General features: G+C 43.0%; 1 protein-coding gene across 1 annotated transcript in view; it reads left to right on the top strand.

Moving 5' to 3' along the window:
• The first annotated feature begins 7,867 nt into the window (after positions 1-7,867).
• The window catches only part of NTF3 (neurotrophin 3), a 47,208-nt gene continuing 34,005 nt past the window's right edge, over positions 7,868-21,070 (top strand). The window contains exon 1 of the mRNA XM_032107347.1: positions 7,868-8,414. Coding sequence (XP_031963238.1) covers positions 8,397-8,414 — 18 coding nt within the window. The 5' untranslated portion in view covers positions 7,868-8,396. The remainder of the gene's footprint in view (positions 8,415-21,070) is intronic.

The raw sequence follows: 21,070 nt of genomic DNA, 5'->3' as shown, positions 1-21,070 counted from the left end.
ACGAGACTGACCCAAGCATTGATGGCTATCCAAGCTCCACAGCAGGGTCTGTGTGGGGTGATTTAACAGCACAAGCCATTTCTGTGTGAGCAGGGACGACACATCTACCGCATTTAACAAGCAGCCCAAGGATAACCACACAGAAATTTTGCATGTTCTTCATTTTATTGAGCTGATTCAGGATCCCATCCCTGGGAAAAACAGGGTGAAGCATGGAAATTGCCTTAAAGAACTTGAGACTGCAGCAGAACTGACATGTGGCATTTCTCTCAGTGCAAAGTAAGGCATGCTGCATGGTCAGTTTTTCCCAAGTGAAACAATTCCCACTTGCTGTAGGTATCACATCACAAGACAAAAGCTTCTGTGTGGGGGGAGGACTCAAAACTGCATTGCATGCTAGGAAATTTGTAGGTTCTGGCTGGGCATTTTTGGGATTTTCTGATACTTGCTCACTTTACTGGCTCAGTTAGACCCTCATATCTGTTACCTGGTTAGATACAGTGCAACAGCCATTCTTTTCTTGAGATATTTCAAAAAAATAGAAGTAATGCATAAAAGAAGGGGAAATTTTCAAAAATTAAGGGAAGATACAGGGGAGGCATCAAGGTACAATGAAGAAAGTGAGCTAATCCCTGAGGAAGTGCAGTTTGGTACAGACCGATTTCAAAGAGTGATTATTTGTTTAACATTCTGGGCTGAGCTCAGTATAGTCATATTTCCATAAAGAAATCAGGGATTCCTGGAGTTTTGCTTTATTTGGGGTTGATCAGAGCCAAAATATGTGTCTCTATCAGCTGAGGTCTGACTGCAACACTGACTCTGCCTTGATGCAAGAATAATCTCTGATTTCAGAAGAAATAGCTGTGCAAAAGAGTTATATTCACTCTTAGGGTAAAAATTTCATCTTATTCACTTCATAATATTTAGACAGAGACCACAATAATTAAGGGAAAGCCAAGATGCATCCTTAGACTATAAGTAGTGCCATAAAAACTGTCCTTAATACCTTTAAATTCAACTCCTTACACGCATTTCAAGCGTTTCTGCAGCATGATGATGTCTTGTTTTGTACCAAAAGCAGAGCTTGCAGGGATAGAGGCTGTCTTTAACAAACACTGCTGGCTACTGAGACAAGCCATACTGGGGAATTGCCTCCAGCAGGAACTTCTCAGCAAGGGGAAAAAGCACTGAATAACCGCTAGAGGAAAGATAAAAATCAAACCCAGCATGTGCACTGGAGAGAATGTACATGCCATAACTTCATAGCAGTCCTAAAGCCCCATAAATTTTCCTATTGTTGCTTGTGTGACCAAGCTTGTGTGACTCATGGATTAGGCTGTGCCAGTCAGGGATGGTTGTGTGACCATGCCCATCTTCCTGCAATAAACACTCTCTGTGTCCTGTGCTCAACGCGTGATTTCTTCATTTTCCTCCCTTGCAGGGCAGAAACCTCAGTTGCTATTCTGGTCCTTGATAAAGGAATGGCTCAGCTGCAGAGCTGGAATGAGACATGGGACAGACAGCAAAACATGTGAGTAGGAACCTTTTACACAACCACAGGCGTGGGTTAAACGTCGATGATATTTGGGAAGAGCGAGATTTGCCACGAGCATGTAGCAGAACAGAATTTGGCATGAGCTGCCTGAGAGGGAAAAGGGTTCCTTATAAACTAAGGACTTAGCCTAAACTTAGCTCCAGGCATGGACAGCCTGAAGCACAATCAGCCTCAAGTGTCAGTAGTACGATTCAATCAAAAGGACGTGCTGGATTTTTCCATCCAGCCTTTTTTTTTACCCACTACTCCCATGATGGGGTCAAAAGCCATAAAGTCTTCAGTCTGAGAAGAAATTCTAATTTTAAAACCCTCCGTGCCTTTGCTTTTTTCCTTCTTCCCCTTGATTCCTAAAAGGCTGAATTTGTCCTTCCAAATAAAACTGGGGAAGAATGGAATGTGGGTGAAAAACATTTGTTTGTTTACTTGATTTTAAAAAAGATGTGCATGGCAATGAAAACAAAAGGTAATCTCTTTCTTTGAATTGAGGTTAAGGAAAGACTCTGAGCATGCAAAAGACTCCACTGCCTGTTCACACAGCTCCTAAGGAGTGGTTTCGACTCTATTGTGCAACCTTGATCCCTCAATCCATCTCTTGTGCTGGATGCAGAGCATCAGCACATCCCTTTCCTGCAGGAGGGAAGGGGCATCCCACTGGGCATGGGCCTGGAATGGTCCAGCTGCCAGGCCTGTCTGGAAGCTGCTGGGGGCACCATCATTTGAAACAGTCCCAAATCAATCCAGGGACTTCCTAATTAGCTCACAGACAATCCCAGTGAGCTTAAACTTAATATTATGGAAAGATGCATTAAATGTTTTACCTATAGGCCCTCAAAGAGTGCTTAGTTATATGTGTGTACTAAGCTTGGGAAATACCTTCTTTAAGTAAAAAACTAAAAAAAAAAAAAAAAGAAAAAAATAGGTCAGGATGGACAGAGAGGACACTTTGGCCCAGAGTTGTTTCAAACCCCCTGCCTGTACATCTGCATTGGCTCAAATGGGACTTTCAGTTTTTGGCTGCCTGAAAGTTGATCCACACCACGTTTGCTACCCTGCCCCTCCTCCAGCAGATGTGATTTCACACTAAGGTTTTAGGGAATTAAAATGTAGAAGCTCAGCCAACTGGGCATCAGCATTCATCAGATAAGAAGTTTGAATAAAAATTGCTTTAATTCAAATAAAATTGCCTTGTAAGGACACAACACACAAATATTAACTACAGGGGGTACAAGCCAACGCTGAGATATGTCCCACTGGCTTCAACAAGCTGACTTCTGCTGTTAAATACACCTTGTCAGCTCTACTTTGAACCAAGACTTTTTCTATTCCAGCAGACAAAAAGAAGAACCTTAACTAAATTAGTTCATGCAAAATATCATTGCCCAGCTGCATTTCCATCATTACACCAACTTTTGTTGCTGCTTGCGAGTGAGCTTCTCTTTTCACAGAGTGTTTTACCATTCAACCTTTCTTGCTTTGCTTTGCTTTGTTCTATTTTCTATTTCTTCTGGTACTGGCCATTGAGAAGAGCACCTGTACTTGACCCTAAGAATAGGAATGTAAACACACAGGTCAGGACACCTTTTCATATGGCTGGAGTATGACTGGATGTGTGGTGTGGAACTGAGCCTTTCATCTCAGTGATGGGTAACCTGCTTGGATCTGACAGATGCCAAACCAGCAATGCTCTGAGCCCCTTCAATTTGGAACTGCTTGATTTAGTGTTATTTTTTTTATCTTTATTTTGAAAAATATTAATTTGTTGTTGTTTCCTTCATCCTCTTTAAACTTGCTCCAGCTGTTACAGTTCCACTGCACCTGAAAGATGCAGAAGGACCAGTCCAGGAAGGAAAGTCATTACTGGGCTTTACCTCCCTCTGGGAAAATTTCCCCATGATAAAGATATTTAGTGTCCCAAAGCAAGTCATATGAATATGTAGTAGAAACTTCCTGAAGGATTTCACTGGGAGGTTTTCTTCAAAAGCTATGCCAGAGTCCTGAGTACAAGCTGTTCCTGGAAATATTTGCTTTCTGTGATGGTGCAACTCAAGTAGTCATGGGAGATATGGGGGGAGAGAAAGCACCTAGACTTTCCCTTGCCCTGGGCAGGGTCAATTACAAACTTGTGAGTCCTGACTGATTTCTTTACTCTGTTGGGGTTTTTAATCATATTTTAAACTACATCACACATTTAATCATTGCTTCTGTCATTTTCTGACTTGAACATGCTCAGAACTGAGTCCCAGCACCCCAGCTGACATCTGATCAACACTTTATGTATCTCCTTATATGTCCCAGTGTGGAATTTATTTCCTCACAAATGAATGGTGCTGTGACTCCAGATTTCCCCTTCCTCCATCATTGAAAACTGAAGGTGCCTTTTCCCAGTTCTAGCATAAGTAATGGAACCAAACTTCTTCATATGGTTTTAATTAGATTTTTTTTTCCCTTAGCATTTTTCTTACTGATAGTCATGCAAGTTCTCGTCAACTAATCTGGAATTACAACAAAAGAGTAGGGGTTCAAAGTATGCCTATAATAACAAGGAATATATTTTCTTTCCCAAAATGTTGCCTATCATCAACTTATCTTGTTTCTGAATTATTCCTGCAATAAAGACCATCTCTAACAAAAAATGGATGCTATCAGAAAAAGGCAAGCATTACATAAGTCCAAAATATGAGTTAAGCTGATAAGTGATGTAACACATTAGTACAGCAGAAAGATTTGTAATCATCCATAATTCTATTGTTAAAACACAGCTATATATTGGAGAGTGTAAATCCCCTTTTGTATATCACTTAATATATAGTTTTATTTTGGTATGGGAGTACAGATTCCTACATTTCCTTTGAAATGAAAAACATTTGTAAAACAATTAAAATTTTGCTCTGGATACTGCTATGCTGTGTGTGTGTAAAACCTTTGATGCAAGAAAGTGATTGTAGTTGTGCATTTTATTGCATCTGGATGTTATTTTAATTAATACTATCATTATGATCCCATTTAATCTCACTTTGCTAATTCTCTGCCAAGGTAATAGGTTTGAAGGCGAACTGCCTAAAAGCTGACTCTGTAAAATGCCTTTCTTTTAGGGAAAGCTCTGAAGAAGAATGGCTTTTAGGGTGTGACCAGAATTCCTGCTTATTTATGTGCATGATTCCCATCCTCCCTCCTGGCATGCCTACAGCTCTAGGTATACATTTTACATTGTATCACCTTTTACCTACCATGTTAATTGTTATGAGCTGTCCTAATTATTTTTAAGAAAGAGGAAAAGCTAAAGAAGACAACTTTCCAAGAAATTTATAACAAAACCAAATTTGAAGTTCTTTGTGAATCATGCTTGTAATTTCTTTCTAATACTTCTCATTTGTCTAGCCTGGGTGCAAGTGAGGATGCCAAGGAGGTTTCAGAAATTCCTTCAGCTCTGAAATGGTACCATTGATATTCTTAAAACAATATTTAAATAATGTTTGAATAAATAATTTCTATTCTTTCCCACCACTATTTCCACCAAATAAAAACATAGCTGGATTCTTTTTTACTTCCAACAAAACATTTGTAACACATTTCAAGTAAAAAAAAAATTTAGAAGTGTTGTCAGGCCTTTTATTAAATTCTGGAAGCTTGAACAGAAGTGATTTGGGCATTTGAAACATGAACAGCCTCCTGTACTGAAGATACCAGTTAGTCAAAATGTTCACAGCTAATCTTCTGCTCCCACTTCTTCTTCCTTGCCTTTACTTCAAACCCACCATCTTAAAAAGGGAGGACCATACGGCTGGAACACATTTCCATTCCAGGTAAGTGCATTTGTCGATATATATTAAAACCAACCACCACGGGAACTCTCAGACTTGCTGAGGCACATGTGGTGTCCCTACAGTCCCTTTTTGGGATCTGTTTGGGATTTCAGCCACAAAGTGGTGCTGTTGCAAAAGCAAACCATTATAAAACAGGCTCCTTGCTTTTAGAATGACCCAAGGCATGCATTAAACCCAATAAAATTTTCATGCATTTGCATACTCACACGCATATTTTCCCTATAAATATTCAATTTTTTATCATCAAACGAAATCACAGCAGTATCTGTTAATATGTAGAGAAAAATACATGTCTTCAAAGTATATAAAATATCACATGTTTTGAAGTCTGGTCAAGTGCCTAATTAATCAGATCAATGTCTCGTAATTATCCCAATTAAAATCCCCAGAATTCAAAGATGATTTTCTCCAGCATGCTTTGAGCAATGTTTCAGATTCTTCAAGACAGAACAGGGACTTGTTCAAAGTAATATTTTCCCTTTTTTTTCTTTGCCATGTCAGAACCTCAGATCCAAGGGCAACAGATAAAATAAGGTGACCGTTTGGGAGCTGGATTGCTTCTCATTAAAAATTCAGAAACCTGCTAAAACTGTGAAAGAAATCCACCTATGCTAAGGGTTAGCATGAGGGAAAAACCACCCCACCCCCAGAATAACAGCTGAAGATGTAAAAATACCTAGAAAGAAGCAGCTTCAGAACAACAGAAACATCTGTAGGGGAAAGGTTGGAAAACTGCAAGGACCAAACACGTCTTCATTTTCCCTGGCTGTGAAAACACGCTGTCTACAATGCTTTTTGCAGTGCACACATATTTGGCGAGATTAAGGTGTCACATCTCAAATTACAAGGCGTCTGATTGCCCACAGACCCAGACACAGGGCAAAACTCCTCCACTCGTGCAAGCTCTGGGAGGTTTGCCTCCCATCAGAGGTAGGCAGCCCCTCTGCCCAGGACTTTTGCTTCTAGACTTCTTCTTTTGCTGGTTTTTCTATTTTTTTCTTTTCCTCCCCTGCTGCAAATGCGAAGTTCCCGGGCTAGGGCTGCCTTCAGAGGCTTAACCCTTTGCCTACCTCCAGAGGAACATTCACCAGCCACAGGAAAGTTTTCTATTCCTAGCACTGTTTGTCTACTTCAGGAGATTAAAAGCTGAGTCACATTTTAGGCATTTCTCAGATCTGACTACAGTGCCTGGGCTGGGTGGGGGACACACAGGATTTAATTCGAGTTCCCTCCTCTTAGCTGAAAAAGCTCTAAATCAGATGGAAACAGCATTCAGGAACAGGGTGAGACAAAACCCATTGGAACTAGAGTTATTCAAATTTGAGGAGGTTTGTTTTGTTTTGTTTTGGTTTTTTTTTGATTGGCAGATCAGCAAGTTTTAGTAGAGAATTCTTAGGAGGCAGAGGTGGAAGATGACTTTTGTTCTTCGTCTGGGTAACAAGCGACTCAGACAGAACTTATGAGACAGACAACAAATTGTGGAATCCCCTAAACAGGACCATTTAAATTACAGAATCCCCTAAATGGGACCATTTTATGCTTGAAATAATTCAGATAAAGGACAACTGCGAGTAACAACACTGTCTGTATTTCAATCTATGGTGGCAAATATTTCAATAAAATTGTGACAACTCTCCAGGTAGACTAAAATGTCTTAAAGGAGATGGTACAAAGCTTTGACAGCAAGAGAGGGCTAATTATCTTTACACAGGGAGGGGAAAGAGAAAAAATTCCCTGGTTAAAGAGAAAAAGAAAAAACTTCATGAGCTAGTAAAAGAAGTATTCTTTAAGGAAACAATCTGGTGACCCTTAAGATTTAAAGTGTCACCTCATATCTTATATGACCACGTTCTAATGGTTATGACTTGCTCAATTATGCTTGAATCAAACAGAAAAGAAAGATGACTTAAGCATGTAAATTTAGAGAGAGACTTAGAGGCATGCAGCTAAATTTATCAGCCATCTCTGTGAGCGATCTCTCTAAATAAAAAGTTTGGGAACCAGTCGCTGCTGGCTGCTGATGAACTTTCCATGTTTTTGGCACTTGCCATCCTTAATGGACGAATCTGCGAGTCAAAACAGGAGGAACTGTACACAAATCCATCTTAAGGTCTGTTCTTAACCGTGGATGTTTCTCCCAGCACTTATTTTTGTGCCATGGCGGGTGACTGCCTTGACAGAAACGCCGACAGAAGAAATAAATTTGTCAAAGATTTGCAAAAACTAGGAAAAAAAATAAATTCAAATAGAAGCCAGAGTGAGACCAGGGGCTTATGGCACTTATGTGTCTCTGTTTCACCTGTTCGACATGTCCTATAGTGGCTTGTGAACAGAGGTAGGAATAGCAGCACATGCTGGCAGTGTGAGCAAAGTGTGTGCATGTGTGTGCATGTGGGAGACAGAGGGAGCGTGGGGGACAGAGGGGCGGGAATGGGGGAGTGGATGGACCATTAGAGTGCAAACACAGAGACATTCCTGCAATAAAATACTCGTCTGCTGAGAATCGCAGTCTGGAAGGGATGGTGGTGATTTAACAAAAGAATTCTCTAAAATGTTCCCTGGTGCTAATACTGTTCTTAATCATGTGAAGAGGTTTTGCCAGGAAGAGGAATAAAACCATCAATTGGATTTAAAAAGAAAAAAAAAAAAGAAAATAGGCACAGGATGGTTTTTTAAGGCACGCAGGGGGAAAAATGACCTTTACGACAGTTTTGTCATTTTCAAAAAAATGCCTCATTCTCTGAATTTCCCCAGTCAGGCAAGGTTGTTATAAATGGTAGGTAGGGAAAGCAGAGTGTGGCAATAAAGGGGTTAATCCACGGAGCACAGAGCCATCTGGCTGAGCTGGTTTGTTATAATCGAGCAGATTATGTTCACGGGACTCAGAGTTTAAGGCTCCTCTCCCATAGAGCAACTCTGCACAACCCAAGCAGACCAACTTTGGGACTTTGAATGAACGTATTTACATCCACCTTTCTCTTCATGTCGACTTTTCTGGAAACATTCACACGGATGCCATGGTTACTCCTACCACGGTAAGGGAAATTTGACGTTTTCTAATAGGGTCCTAAGAGGGCGGGGGGGGGGGGGGGGAGAGGGGTCCTTTAAAGAAGTATAATAGGGAGGAGGTGGGGGTCTTGTAAGCGGTAGATGTGTCCCAAATGTTGCCTTCCCCATTGTGCCTCCTCCTTCCCCCACCCCTACTTGCCCTATAGTTTGCTTCAGTCCTGAGGTTCCCCTCTCCTCCTGCTCCTCACGCTGTTGTTCGGGTCCCTGGAAAGAAAGCGGCGGAGGAGAAATACGAGGTGCTACAGGAATCTGATTTAAGGGGCAAAAGCAAAGGAGACTTTTTGTTTTGTTTTAAGAGGGAAACCAGCAAGTTCAGATATAACAAAAGGGGTTGAAAATCTTGACCGTGGATTGCAAGAACCAGCCTCAGCACACGTAGCATGCTCGCCCTCCGGCAAAGTTAGAGCCCATGACAAGCAAAGCCAAAATTCCCAATTTCTAGACCTCGCCTGCCTCAGGTAACCAGCTTCACTGGAGCTTTCATATTTTGTGCGTGTGCCAGACACTGGAAACCCTGTTCATGACCTTTGAATCAATCCTGATTCTCCTCAAACCCAAACACTAAATTGTCCAGGAAGAGCTGGAGATCAAAAGATTCCCTGCACATCTGTGTCTAGGTGAAAAAGATACACTCGCTCTGTGCTGGAATGGCAGGGAAACTATTCTTGCGTTGCAGCTTCCAGCGTTTGGTGAGTGCCTTCTAGGAATGCAGCACACAACTAATCGACAGAGATGCACATCTAGAGAGCAAAATAGAAAGCTGTTTCTCATCTAAACAGCTGAAATGCAGCTTAAAGCGTCAGTTACTGGCGAGTCCTTATGGAGACACCAAACTGCTCTTAGCCAAGAGGGGAAAAAGTCCTTGAATGGTTTAGATAGTTTTCTGATCAGTTCTTAATCCTTCATTAAAATAAACGGGAAAGCTCCATGCTGGTCCTATCTCTCGAACTATAAATATGCAGTATCTGGAGAGATGGATATTTTGGATTGAATAGGGCTGCTATGCACACATTCTCTGGTTCCTATATTGCAAAACCAGTTATTTAGAGATGACTCTGTGTATGAGGGGGGTTGCTTCTCCCCCTCCCCCCTTTTTAAATAGACAGGGATGTGTGTTATATGGTCCAGACAATTGTTGTGAGCTACAACCTTTCAGAAAACACTCTTTGCTCTCAGGCTCGTGTGATTTGTTTCATGAGGAGTGCAAATGGTATGTAAAGTTTTGCCTTTGCATTGTGCCTTCAGGAAAATATCCAGACAAGTAAGAGAGGCATTCTCAGGCACAGAAATACCTGATATGTGCAAGCCTGCAAGTGGAGAAGCTGTGCAAGAAGCACCTATAAATGGGATGCAAGGAAAAGGGAAATTTAACAGTAATAAAAAAGAAAAAGAAAAAGGAAAAAAAAAAAAAGCCTTGCCTAACAAAAGCAGCAGAGAATGGAAGAGTTCAGCATGGTCCCAGCTGCTGGTAGTAAAAAGACCGGTCTGAGCTACACGTGCCAGTACCAGGGGCTCTGTGTGTGATCATGGTGGGGGGACAAAACCCAGGCATGATTGCAGGTGGTGGGTCCAAAACATGGGGAGAAGAGGAGGCACCAGCAGGGCCAGCAGGGGAGTGCTTTGTGTAGAAGGGTGCTATATGTTGAGGTATGCAAAACACGTAGGTTTAAGAGGTTTTGTTTGTATTGTTCTGCTGTTGGTTGGGGTGTTTTTCTCTTCAGGGAACAAAAAATGAAATGGTGCATATAAAAGTAGATAAAAACTGGAGGGAAGGTGTTACACAGCTGAAATAAAGTGCTACGTGTTCATTGTTGTGCACTGGGGTAATAAGGGCAGGTGAGACATGCAAAGGTGGTCAGCTTGAAAGGGAAACTGCTGCACATCAAGTGGAAAAAGAGGATCTTTGTGGGTGGCAGAAAGTTTAGGAGCTCACAAGAGGAAGTAACACTCGAGAGAGATGGCTAAAGGTACAGGCTGGAGGCTGGGTGAGGATATGAAAGGGACGTACAAGGATGGTACGGTCTGCAAGGGGGAGGTTGGGTATCGAGTGGGAGTGGAGGGAGAAAGGTGAAAGCACAAAGGATGTTTGGAGGAGGAATTAAAATGTGAACTATTGGCTATTTGGAGAAAGGTATGGAAAATAATCAGCTACATGATGCTTGTGGGGGGCGTCAAAAGGAGACACCTTTGATTCTGTCAAGAAATAGATACAGGGATGTACTTACAAGGAAGGTATCAGAGTATGAAAGGCAAGGCTTGCATGGTGATGGAAACATGTGCCGAGAACAGGAACGCAGAGGGGAAAACGAGCTGGATGGAGATAGGGTGTGATGAGGGGAAAAGGGTCCTGTAAGTGAAGGGGTAAGTGATTAGAGGTATTTCAGAGGAGGCTGGAAGCCTGCAGGAGTGTGCTGCCTGCCTGCGAGGGAGAGACAGAACTGGGAAAAAGCCATGGGAAAGTGGCGTGAGGAAATTCAAGAGAGTGGAAATCACGGGGGCAGGATGAACTGTGACGGGGATATAAAGCTATGGCAGGTGTTGAGAAGCACAAGAAAGGGGGAAAATGAAGGAATGCAGGAGGCATGAATGAGGATGAAACGAAGAGCTGTATTTTCTGAAAAGATGCGTAGGGAAGAAGTGGTTTAGAGGAGGTACACGGCAAGAGGGCAGAGAGTGAGGGGAAATTTAGGGGTGTGTTTCTTAGTAGGCAAAGAGAGGAAGTGGTGCAAAAGTGCAGTGGTCTGTTCTGCAGAATCCGGGATGCCTCTTTACTGGGGAATTGGAGTAACACAGGGAAAGACAGGCAATAAGTTACAGGGGAAGCAGTTGGGCAAGGAATGGCAAGTAAGGAATAATGGGAAGACTGTGGGAGGAGGAGAGCATACACAAACGAAAAGGAGCGATTTTCTGTTGCAACAGATGTAACAAATGTGTTTATATCTCTGTGGTAGGTACTGGCTGAGTGAAGCAGCAAGAGGGAATGGAACAAATGTGCTGGTGGGAAATGACTAAAGATATAAAGGGGTGGGAGGAGAAGGAATGGGAGGAAAAACTACCTGGAGGGCTGTATAAGCCACACGGCTGGGCGAAGGTCAAAAGTAAAGTGTGAAGTGTGTGGGGAGGCGAGTGGAGCTGGGAGCTGTAGGGCATGAGGTGGAAGTGAACGGGAATGACAGTTCCTGTTACAAGGGGTGAGGAGCTCAGCGTGGGTTGACACAGTGGTGTGGGAGCGAGGAAGGGACCTGTCAGGCTGTGCCTGCTTGCAAGGGCTGTGCAAGGGAAGGTGAAAGGAGGGAAAAGTTGTGTCTGATAAGACAGATTCGTGCACACAGCATGCTCAAAGGAAATGAGGGAAGTACAGGTGAGGATTGCAAGCCTGGGTGTGGGGCCTGGGAGAAGGAAAACCACCTATGGGGGAAGGAAGAGTGATGAGGAGTGAGAAAAATTTTATGATGGCTTAAGCCGTCTGTTGTTATCTGCCTCTTGGTGTGAGGGAGGCTGTCTAAGTGTGCAGGCCCCATGTGCATGCAGTGCACCAGGAGAGCAGATTGGGAGTTCAGTGCAAGGGCAGAGCAAGCAGGAGGCACAGGTAAATCCACACAGCCCTTGATGATAGGTGCATGGATACATGGGATGCTGCTTCTGTGTGAGGGCCAGGGTGAATGTGTTCAGTGAGTGCTGTGCATATGGGACTGGAAGAGTTGCAGGTGATGAGGACAATCCAGGAAGAAGCTGAAATCCTTGAGGGGCGTGTAAGGACCTTGGGTTGCTCTATGGGATGAATGCCCATGTGGAAGTCCCAAAGGGACTTCCAGGAGGCCGTGCTGACGTGCAGGGTGGCTATCAGAGGCTGAGGGGAGCATCACGTGTCCACTGCGTTCATGGCACAGCTCTCCATGTCGAAATCACTTACGTAAGGCCGGCACCAGGGGTGAGTTTTGTGAGTGCAAGGAAAGCAATGTTTGCATTGAGAAGGAGGGTAGGAAAGGATGACTAACCGGGAAAATGGTTCGGTGCGTGGGTAGCGATAGGACCCAACGTGCTCTAGATGAACCTGCCTTCTGCATGACTTGCACAGCAGGCAGGCTCTCCTCTAGAGATTTCTTTCAAGTCTTTTATGAAGAACTGCTGAATAATCCTTGGAAAATCCTAGTACGTTTAACTACAATATTTAAACCAGCTTCATTCAGAAGCATACCAATGCACCTTATTTTCACGCATTAAAACCTCTGAATACTGCTGCTGGCACAAAGGGGCAGAGAGATTTCTCTGGGACAAGTTAACAGGGCTTTTGGATGAGCAACCATTGGGTTGAAGCACACAGAAGGACTACAGATGTCAGTCAAAGCAAAGAGGAAAGCACTGGCTTTCTCCATGGCTTGAAGCACTGCTGGAGTAATGTACAGTTGGCTGAAGGCTGTAAATGTAGGATACATCTTGGGCGTCAGAGAGAAGCACTAGGAACATATTTCCCTTCAAAACAATTGCGTTTATTGACAACAGCTGTTCTTCAAATCTGGTCTAAAAACATCTTCAAATTGTGTGGCTCGCCTAAGACTTTGGGGTCTTCTACTCTGAGTAGGAAAGTGCTTGTTTCCATCCATGGCTGGTGAGAAGCTTGTGAATAATCCTGTGGGACTTGCACTGGAAGAAGTCAGTCTGATCACAGAGAACCTCTAAACTTTAAAGTTGAAGCCTCTGAGCCCAGACCTTACATAACATCAGTCCCATGCATCATGGTTCATAGATCCTTTTTCTGTTCATTGCAAGGACCAATTCCTGCTAAAATAAAACAAGCAGCCTGTGAAATGATAAGCAATTAGTGTTCATGCAGCCATAGGTGGTGTTGGGAACCCGCTGTCATGTTTTTCACACCGGTTTCCCACTGCAGAGTCCAGTTCAAGCTCTCCAGCTGGATAATTTTTCCTGGCGGTGCTCACAGCTGGTTGCAGTCTGCGGGAAGCACCTTTCTCCTCTGGCGGGAGTGAACTTCCCACCATGGCAGGCTGCGGGTGGAGGGGATGGTGAAGCAGTTGTCCATGAGGGGGAGATGCAGTCCCAGACATTGGGATTCAGCTGGGCTGAAACCACACACCACAGCCTGCTCAGCCCACTGCCACCAGTGCTTTCCTGGCCTCTGACCACTCTGCTCCCTCCACTGGGGAAATAAAAATCAAACAGTGCCATCAACCTGTCAGCTGGCTGAGGGAAGAGAAAGGGATTGATGGATTGTTGCAGGAAGGGGAACGAAGCAAGAGCGAGTGAGCTGTGCTCAGTGGGGAGAATGTGGGGCATTCATGCCTGCCTGGGCTCTTTGCAGCCATGACACAGCCAGAGAAATCTGCTTGCAAGGGGCTGGAGCACCTGGGTGTCCTTGCAGATGTTTGCCTGTCCATGTGTGTGTGTCTCCTGGTGGCATCCAGGAGCAGCCAGTGGGAAGAGCAGTCGCGTGGGTAGGGATGACGGAGGGGGATGGCAGCTGTTTCTGTGTGGGAGACTCTTTGTGCATCTGTCAGTGGGGGATGCAGGGATCAGTCGCTTTCTGAGGGGACAGATGGGATGTGCGTGTGAAGAGAGAAGTGCTAAGGGTGGATATGGAGTAGTTTCAAGGTTGTGAAATGAGTGCTAGACAGAACATACACAGCTATGTTCCTGATTGTATCATGAGCCTCAAGTCCATAGGGAAGGGGAGTCCTCTGCAGGAAGCCTTAAGGGAGATTATACTTCGCAAGGAATTAAAAGAAAAACCTCACTGAAGCATCCAGTTCAGTTCAGAGTCTCCTCTTCTCCTCCACACGATACAAGCAAGCCAGGAAAAGTGGCCCTTTCCTTCAGGGCAGCAAGCACTTGGAAGATCACAGCAGCACCACATACTCCTCCCTCTCTGATCTTTCCCTGCCTGTCTCCTCTCCACCTCTTCACACACATGAGGAAGGGTCTTTTCCAGCTCAGCCTCTGAGGTTGGAATTCCCACCTGAGGGAACGTGTGACGAAGCTGTGCTTGAGCGAGGACGCTGCCGTGTCGGGGAAGGCTGTGTGTCTGTGCATGTCCAAACAGAGCTTGCTGGTTGTCATCTCTGGCTCAGAGAAGGAGCCAGTTGGTTGCATTTCGATGCAGATGGGAAGGATGGCAGGGTATTCCATGTTTCCATCAGGCATCATTGCCACTCTGCCCGTGACTTCAGAGGGAGTCACCACTTGCGTAGCTGTAACAACATGCAGATTCTGCAGAGTGAAGTCCACTTGTGTTATCTGTTAAAAAACCTGCACCAGAGGTGATGAAAACACTCTGGAAGGATTGCAACCCACAGAGTAAGATTTGCAGCACTCCTCCCTCATTGCCTGTGCTTCCACTGTGCATGTTGCCCATAATGGAACCACAGCAATAAACGTGCTTCTTCTCAGTTGCTCTTTCACACCTTCCAGCAGTAAATTCCTGTATTTTGAGTCTGACCCTGCTATAGATTTTACATGTTTTATCTTACATTAGCTGAGTTAGCCTGTGAGAATCTAGTTAATTCAAAAATATATATTTCTAGGCAATGCCTTACAAAAAATTCATCTGCATTTGCCAAAAGTCTAAATCGATAGAGTCAGAGGTAACTAGCAGGGAACTGTAGAGCTGCAGACGGAAGAAGTACTTTGTATTCTACATGAATTCAGGTTGTGAGTGTGAAATTTAAGCCCAGCCACTTCCTTTGAAAAGCTCTGTGGTTAGACAAGTTTGAAGACAGCATCCTCTCCTGTGACTTCTGCCTCACCCAGGAGATGGACACACTTGCAAGAATAAAATCAGCCTCTGTCCCCTCAAGAGATGGGATTTGGGCAGTATTTGGTTTCTGCTCCAAACATATTTTGTCTTTTAGCTGTCAAATATAGACCTCATAAATCTGATGGGAGACAAAACCAGAGTTGTTAAGAGGGACATGTCATTTCATGTGCTGAGGGGTCTTTCCTGGATTTGTACATTCAAAAGTTGGAAAATATTTACCCACTTCAATGTTTTCAGCTCCTGTGAGAGGTAAAACTATTCCCTCCACTCATTTCTCAAACAATTTGCACAGTCAGATTTTACATGAGTGACTTTCCAAATGGATGATGCAGATAACTCTATAACATAAAAAAATCTTCCTGAAAGGATGGTTTTTCTCTGCTGTTTATCCATATTTGCCTGTTATCCCACTTAGATCCCCTAACATCTTGAGCAACTTTCCTCCTTTGTTACGGTTTACTTAATATATCCCTCATATATTTGACTTAAGCTGTCCTTTGTTTAAGCCCATTCTTGTCTTACAGGGTTAATATGATTTTTTTCCTCTAAGCATATTCTTCAATTTCTTAATTATATTTGTTTAGTTTTCTGACTTCCCTCAATTTCATCCAAAACTATGTGGCACTAGAGCATTTAGGAATAAAAGTGATGTTCCAAAACCAGGAGACCTCTTTCCTCTATTTTCCTGCCTTCTCTAATTACAATGACTTTTTACACTCCCTATTTTTCTCTTTTGTGTCTCCCTTCTACCGTAAAAGGATTTCTGTCTAATAAATCCAGCACTAATTCCTTGTTTAAATCATGGCTAGTTAATTTTCATTATACCTATCCAACTTCCTCCCTAACATTTAATGCAGTTGCTTTGAATTGGTTTCTCCTAGACATACTATCTTAGGCTTTTCTCCTCTGAATCTCTTATTTTCTGCCCATTTTTCTAACAAATCTCTGTCCTTCTATATAGCATTTTTTTCTATCCTTTCCATTCTTTCTATCCATCTACAGCCCATTCCTTCTCCCATATAATTTTTCTTCAGGCTTACTCTTTAACTCTTTCAGACTGAGATGATTTTTGAGGTCCCTTCCAACCCAAACCATTCTATGTTTCTATGATTTTTACAGGGTAAAACTCTTTCTGAGAGAGATGGCAACCATCTCATCATACAGGGACACCACAGGGACACCTTTAGGAAATACTGCCTCAATATGTGTTTCTTCCTAGACGGGCTCTAGATGTACTTAGAACAAAGTATTAATTTATTAATACAAAATGTATTCATTAATTAATCTGGGCAGAGGCATTTTTTTCCCTGCTCAGAGAAAATGTCTGTGTTCAAACTGCCTTTCTGTGTTCCCTTGTTGTGTTCAAACTGCCTTTTTAAATCTGAAACACTCAGGAAATATGTTTAGTTTTTCTTTTGAAAGACAAATCATCACAAGTTCTGAGAAAAGAGAAACAATCTAAATACTACTGCAAGATGAGTTTGGGGAGGAGTTTTTGTAGTTGTTGTCGTTTTACCAAAACAAAACAAAAATAAACAAAAGCTTCATGGAGTTAAATCTTGCCCTGGGAAGCTAAAGCTGCTTTTCACATCTGCTAGGACAGGGAGTGGTCTCCCTTGGAAAGGTTTGCATTTTGGGGAAACGGAAATATTTTTAAAGTCCAGTGATGTTTTTTTCTGTCTTTCCTCTAGTAAGAAATCTTCCTGTTCATTTTTTTTTGTCATAGGTTGTTCTCATTTGCCCCATTCCTCTGAAATAAAAGCTGATGAATTTTCAGTGCTATCTGTTTTTGAACCACCATTAAGCAAATCTTACTGGTTTAGTTGTCCTTGCGTGAGTTCATTCGTTTACCACAATCTTTCTTTGCACCTCTGGTTCAGACTCTGCCTTTCCTGTCTCTGGTTTGACACCAGCACTTCCACTGATCCCAATGCATTTCTGCTTTACACAGGATCAGGGCAAACATGGAAACCCAGCTGATTGCAGGTCAAATTCTGCCCTCAGTTGCACCCAGACAATCCTACTAAAATTTGTGAGACTGTAACTTTGAATTTACATCTTGGGGTTTGTTTTGGGGGATTTTTTTACACCATGAATGCACATCCAAAGCATTTTAGTATGTTGAGCCATAGAAATCAGAGAAGGAGAGAGAATGAGCCTATATTTGATAAGTGATATTTTGATTGGAAAAATTACAACAAATACTTTTTTGGTTGGTTGGTTGGTTGGTTTTGGTTTTGGGATTTTTTAGTGGAATTTGTCAGCCCCTAAGAAACCAAGCATCCCCTGCTTGTTTTAATAAATTTTAACTTAGTCTCTGTGGACATCAAAGGCTTCTCCCTAGCTCAAAACCCTGTGTCCTTGTTGACCCATCCACCAGCCATCCAGAGACCAGGGAATTGGTACTTGGAGCTACAAGGAGAAAGCCAGTGAAGCCCATTAACCTGGAGAAATCAAGGGCATGATGCTTCTACCTCACAGGGCTTGGGAGGCAAAGAGAAATTCTTCAGGACTGGAGAACTAAACCCAACAAAATCCACCTCTAGTACAGTCTAATATCTCCTAATATGGTCTGTGTCTCTAAGATCCCAGGCAGCCAGATAGAATATTCTTCAAAGCTCTGTCATGTCTAATTTTAAATTCATCAAGTGACTGGGCTTCCACCACTCCACTTAAAATTTTCATACCATCCCCCATCCAACTTGAGTGCCATTCATTACTACAGGATTGAGTGCTTTCCCATAGGCAAGTTGTTAGCAACAACACAGCCCTGGGTGGCAGTGGGACAACTGGCAAGAGACCATTTTAAACGAGTGGTTTGGCTTCAATTTTATTTTTTCCTTAGTTAAATTCTAGGGGTTACCTTTTTGTGATGGCATTCTTTGAGGAAGAAGTGAAAGTAAAAGGTATCACTGTGGAATGTAACAGAAATATTTTAGTAAATAACCTGTTCTTGGAGAACAGCTCTTTTTCAAAAGAAAGGTTGCACTGGTGAGGCCACATCTTGAGTCCTGGGCCCAGTTTTGGGGCCCTCACTACAAGAAAGACATTGAGGGGCTGGAGCCTGTCCAGGGAAGGGAACGGAGCTGGGGAAGGGTCTGGAGTGGCTGAGGGAGCTGTGGGGGCTCAGCCTGGAGGAAAGGAGGCTCAGGGGGGACCTTCTGGCTCTGCACAACTCCCTGACAGGAGGGGCAGCCAGGGGGGATCAGGCTCTGCTCCCAGGGAACAAGGGACAGGACAGGAGGAAACGGCCTCAAGCTGTGCCAGGAGAGGTTCAGGTTGGACATCAGGAGGAATTTCTTCACTGAAAGGTGGTCAGGCATTGGAAGGGGCTGCCCAGAGAGGTGGTGAATCCCCATCCCTGGGGGTCTCCAAGGGACTACTGGACCTGTCACTCAGTGCTCTGGGCTGGGTGACAAGGTGGTGATCAGTCACAGGTTGGACTTGGTGATCTTGGAGCCTTTTTCCAGCCTCAGTCATTCTGTGATTCTGTGAAAAGCTCAGAACCATCTCCAAGAGATAATTGGTGTGTCTGTAACCTGAACAGAGTTCCGGGATGTAACTCCGTACAAATTACCATGCCTGCACCTTCCCTCATGGAGAGTTTCCAGATCCTCCAACCTATTAGCAAAACTGCACCAGGATAACCAACCTTAGTTCTGCTTGGATGGCAGTGCAAAGCTCTCCAGGGACAAATTGCCCAAAGACACCCTGCAGGTGCTCAGATCCCCATCCAACCTGGCCTGGAACACTTCCAGGGATGGGGCAGCCACAGCTGCTCTGGGAAACCTGTGCCCGGGCCTCAGCACCCTCACAGTAAAGAATTTCTTCCTATTATCTAGCCTAAATTTCCCTTTGCAGTGTGAAGCCATTCCCCCTTGTCCTGTCACTACAGTTCCTGATGAAAAGTTCCTCTCCCTCCAGATTTCCTGTATCCCCTTCAGGCACTGGAAGGTGCTCTGAGGTCTCCACACCCTTCTTCTCTCCAGGCTGAACAGCCCCAGCTTTCCCAGCCTGTCACCATAGGGGAGGTGCTCCAGTACCCTTATCAACTTTGTGACTTCCTCTGGACTTGCTCCAACAGTTCCACGTCCTTCTGTTGGGGGCACCAGAACTGGATGCAACATTCCAGGTGGGGTCTCACCAGAGCAAAGTACTCATGGGTACCACAACCTTCCTTCAGATGGGTCCATAAATGTGATTATTTTCATTTTTATCCATAAACACCCTAAATATTTATGGCTATTTAGGGAGATTCATTTACTCTAATTGCTTTCTGAATTTTCTCCTGATAAACTGATTTTTTTTAGCAATACATGGAAACTTATAGCCTACAAAGTAGCATCCAAAATTATTTCCTGGTTACCTGGCAGATTTCCATTGATGGATTTCACTTCAGTTTTTTCTGTCTTTTCCCATCCATCAGCTTCTATTTACCTCCTGCTGAATATTCTTGAACAGCCAGTTGCTAGCTCTGGAGATAACTAACTTAACAGAGGCCTAATTCTGACCCCACTTACATGGAAGAAGTCTAATGGCCCCCCAAGGAATAAGTTCATCTTGAGGCAGTGAAAATTTAGACCAGAGTCAAGACCTGAGAACTCAACAGAGAAACTATTGCCAATAGCCAGGGAAATGAGAGTGGTTGTTTCTGCACAAAAAAGAAAAAAAAAAGAGTTTTCTTAACATAGAAACAGTTTTCCAAATGTGAACTTGCACAGCTTTCTCCAAAATTCTGCTCTGACCTGTCAAAAATTATCTAATCATGGTCTGCTACTGCTCGTTTGTTTGTTTGCTTCCTTGCTTGTTTTCTCCTTTTTGCAAGAAGGTGTTAGTGAGGTGACTCCAGCTCTTTCAGTTTTTCCATCCATGAAATTCTCATCCAGATGAATCACATCAGACCAAATCTGAAGAACAAAACCCAGCATCCCACCTTTGATCTGTGGCAAATAATCCTATGTGCCATCGCCAGCCTTCCACAGGAACGTGGTCCAGAGCAAAGGACTTGAAAAGAACCTCAAAGATCCTTCTAAAAGCCATAAAATGTTTTAGCAATTTTGGGTTTTCCTCTCTTTTTCTTACTGAAAAGGAACAGATGGGAACAGAAGTAAACTCTGCCATCTGGAAAGACTGAAGGATAAGTATGAAAAGAGCCAGGTGTCAAGTTTGTTCATCACCAGCCCAGCTTTGTCAATTATCAACATCAAAACCTCGTCCGAACAAGGGCTGAATTACACTAAAGATAAATGATTTTGCAAAGCCATTTTTTCAGTATCATTTTGTCACCTAATTTTTCAACTATCTTGAAAACTCCAGTTCTGATAGAAAAAGGAAATAAATTAATTGGAAGTTTTACTTCTTATGCCATAGGAAATTGTCTGTCTTGGTCTTTCCTACCCTCCATTGAACACTGCAGTCTGGATTCCACTTAAAGTCCATTAGCTCTGTCACAACCTTTTAATATTATCCTATATTGAATTTATATATTGGTAATTTGGACAGGTTGAAATGGAAATGTAGCACCTGTAAATCTTCGAGTGGGAAATCAGAAGCACAAAAATCCTTACAGTGCTGTTCAGTCTCTGGAGATTGTCTGAATCACTGATTTTTTTGCTTTAAGTATTTGAAATTATGTGTGTAAACGTAATTTTATATATATATTATAGATGTGTACACGTATATATGTGTACATATATAGATGTGCACTAACTGTACACAGAATAAGACTGAAGATGTCTTGTTCTTCATCTGAGTAGATTTTCTTGTTTTAATTATGTTTTATTTACATTGCATTTATGAGATTTCACACCACCTTTGATTTTAATCTTATTATTATGTAAGTGGCTATTC

Source organism: Corvus moneduloides, chromosome 4 (genome assembly GCF_009650955.1).
Source record: "Corvus moneduloides isolate bCorMon1 chromosome 4, bCorMon1.pri, whole genome shotgun sequence".
NCBI lineage: Eukaryota > Metazoa > Chordata > Aves > Passeriformes > Corvidae > Corvus > Corvus moneduloides.
Note: the sequence above shows the minus strand (reverse complement) of the source record. Positions and strands in the feature narration are given on the sequence as shown.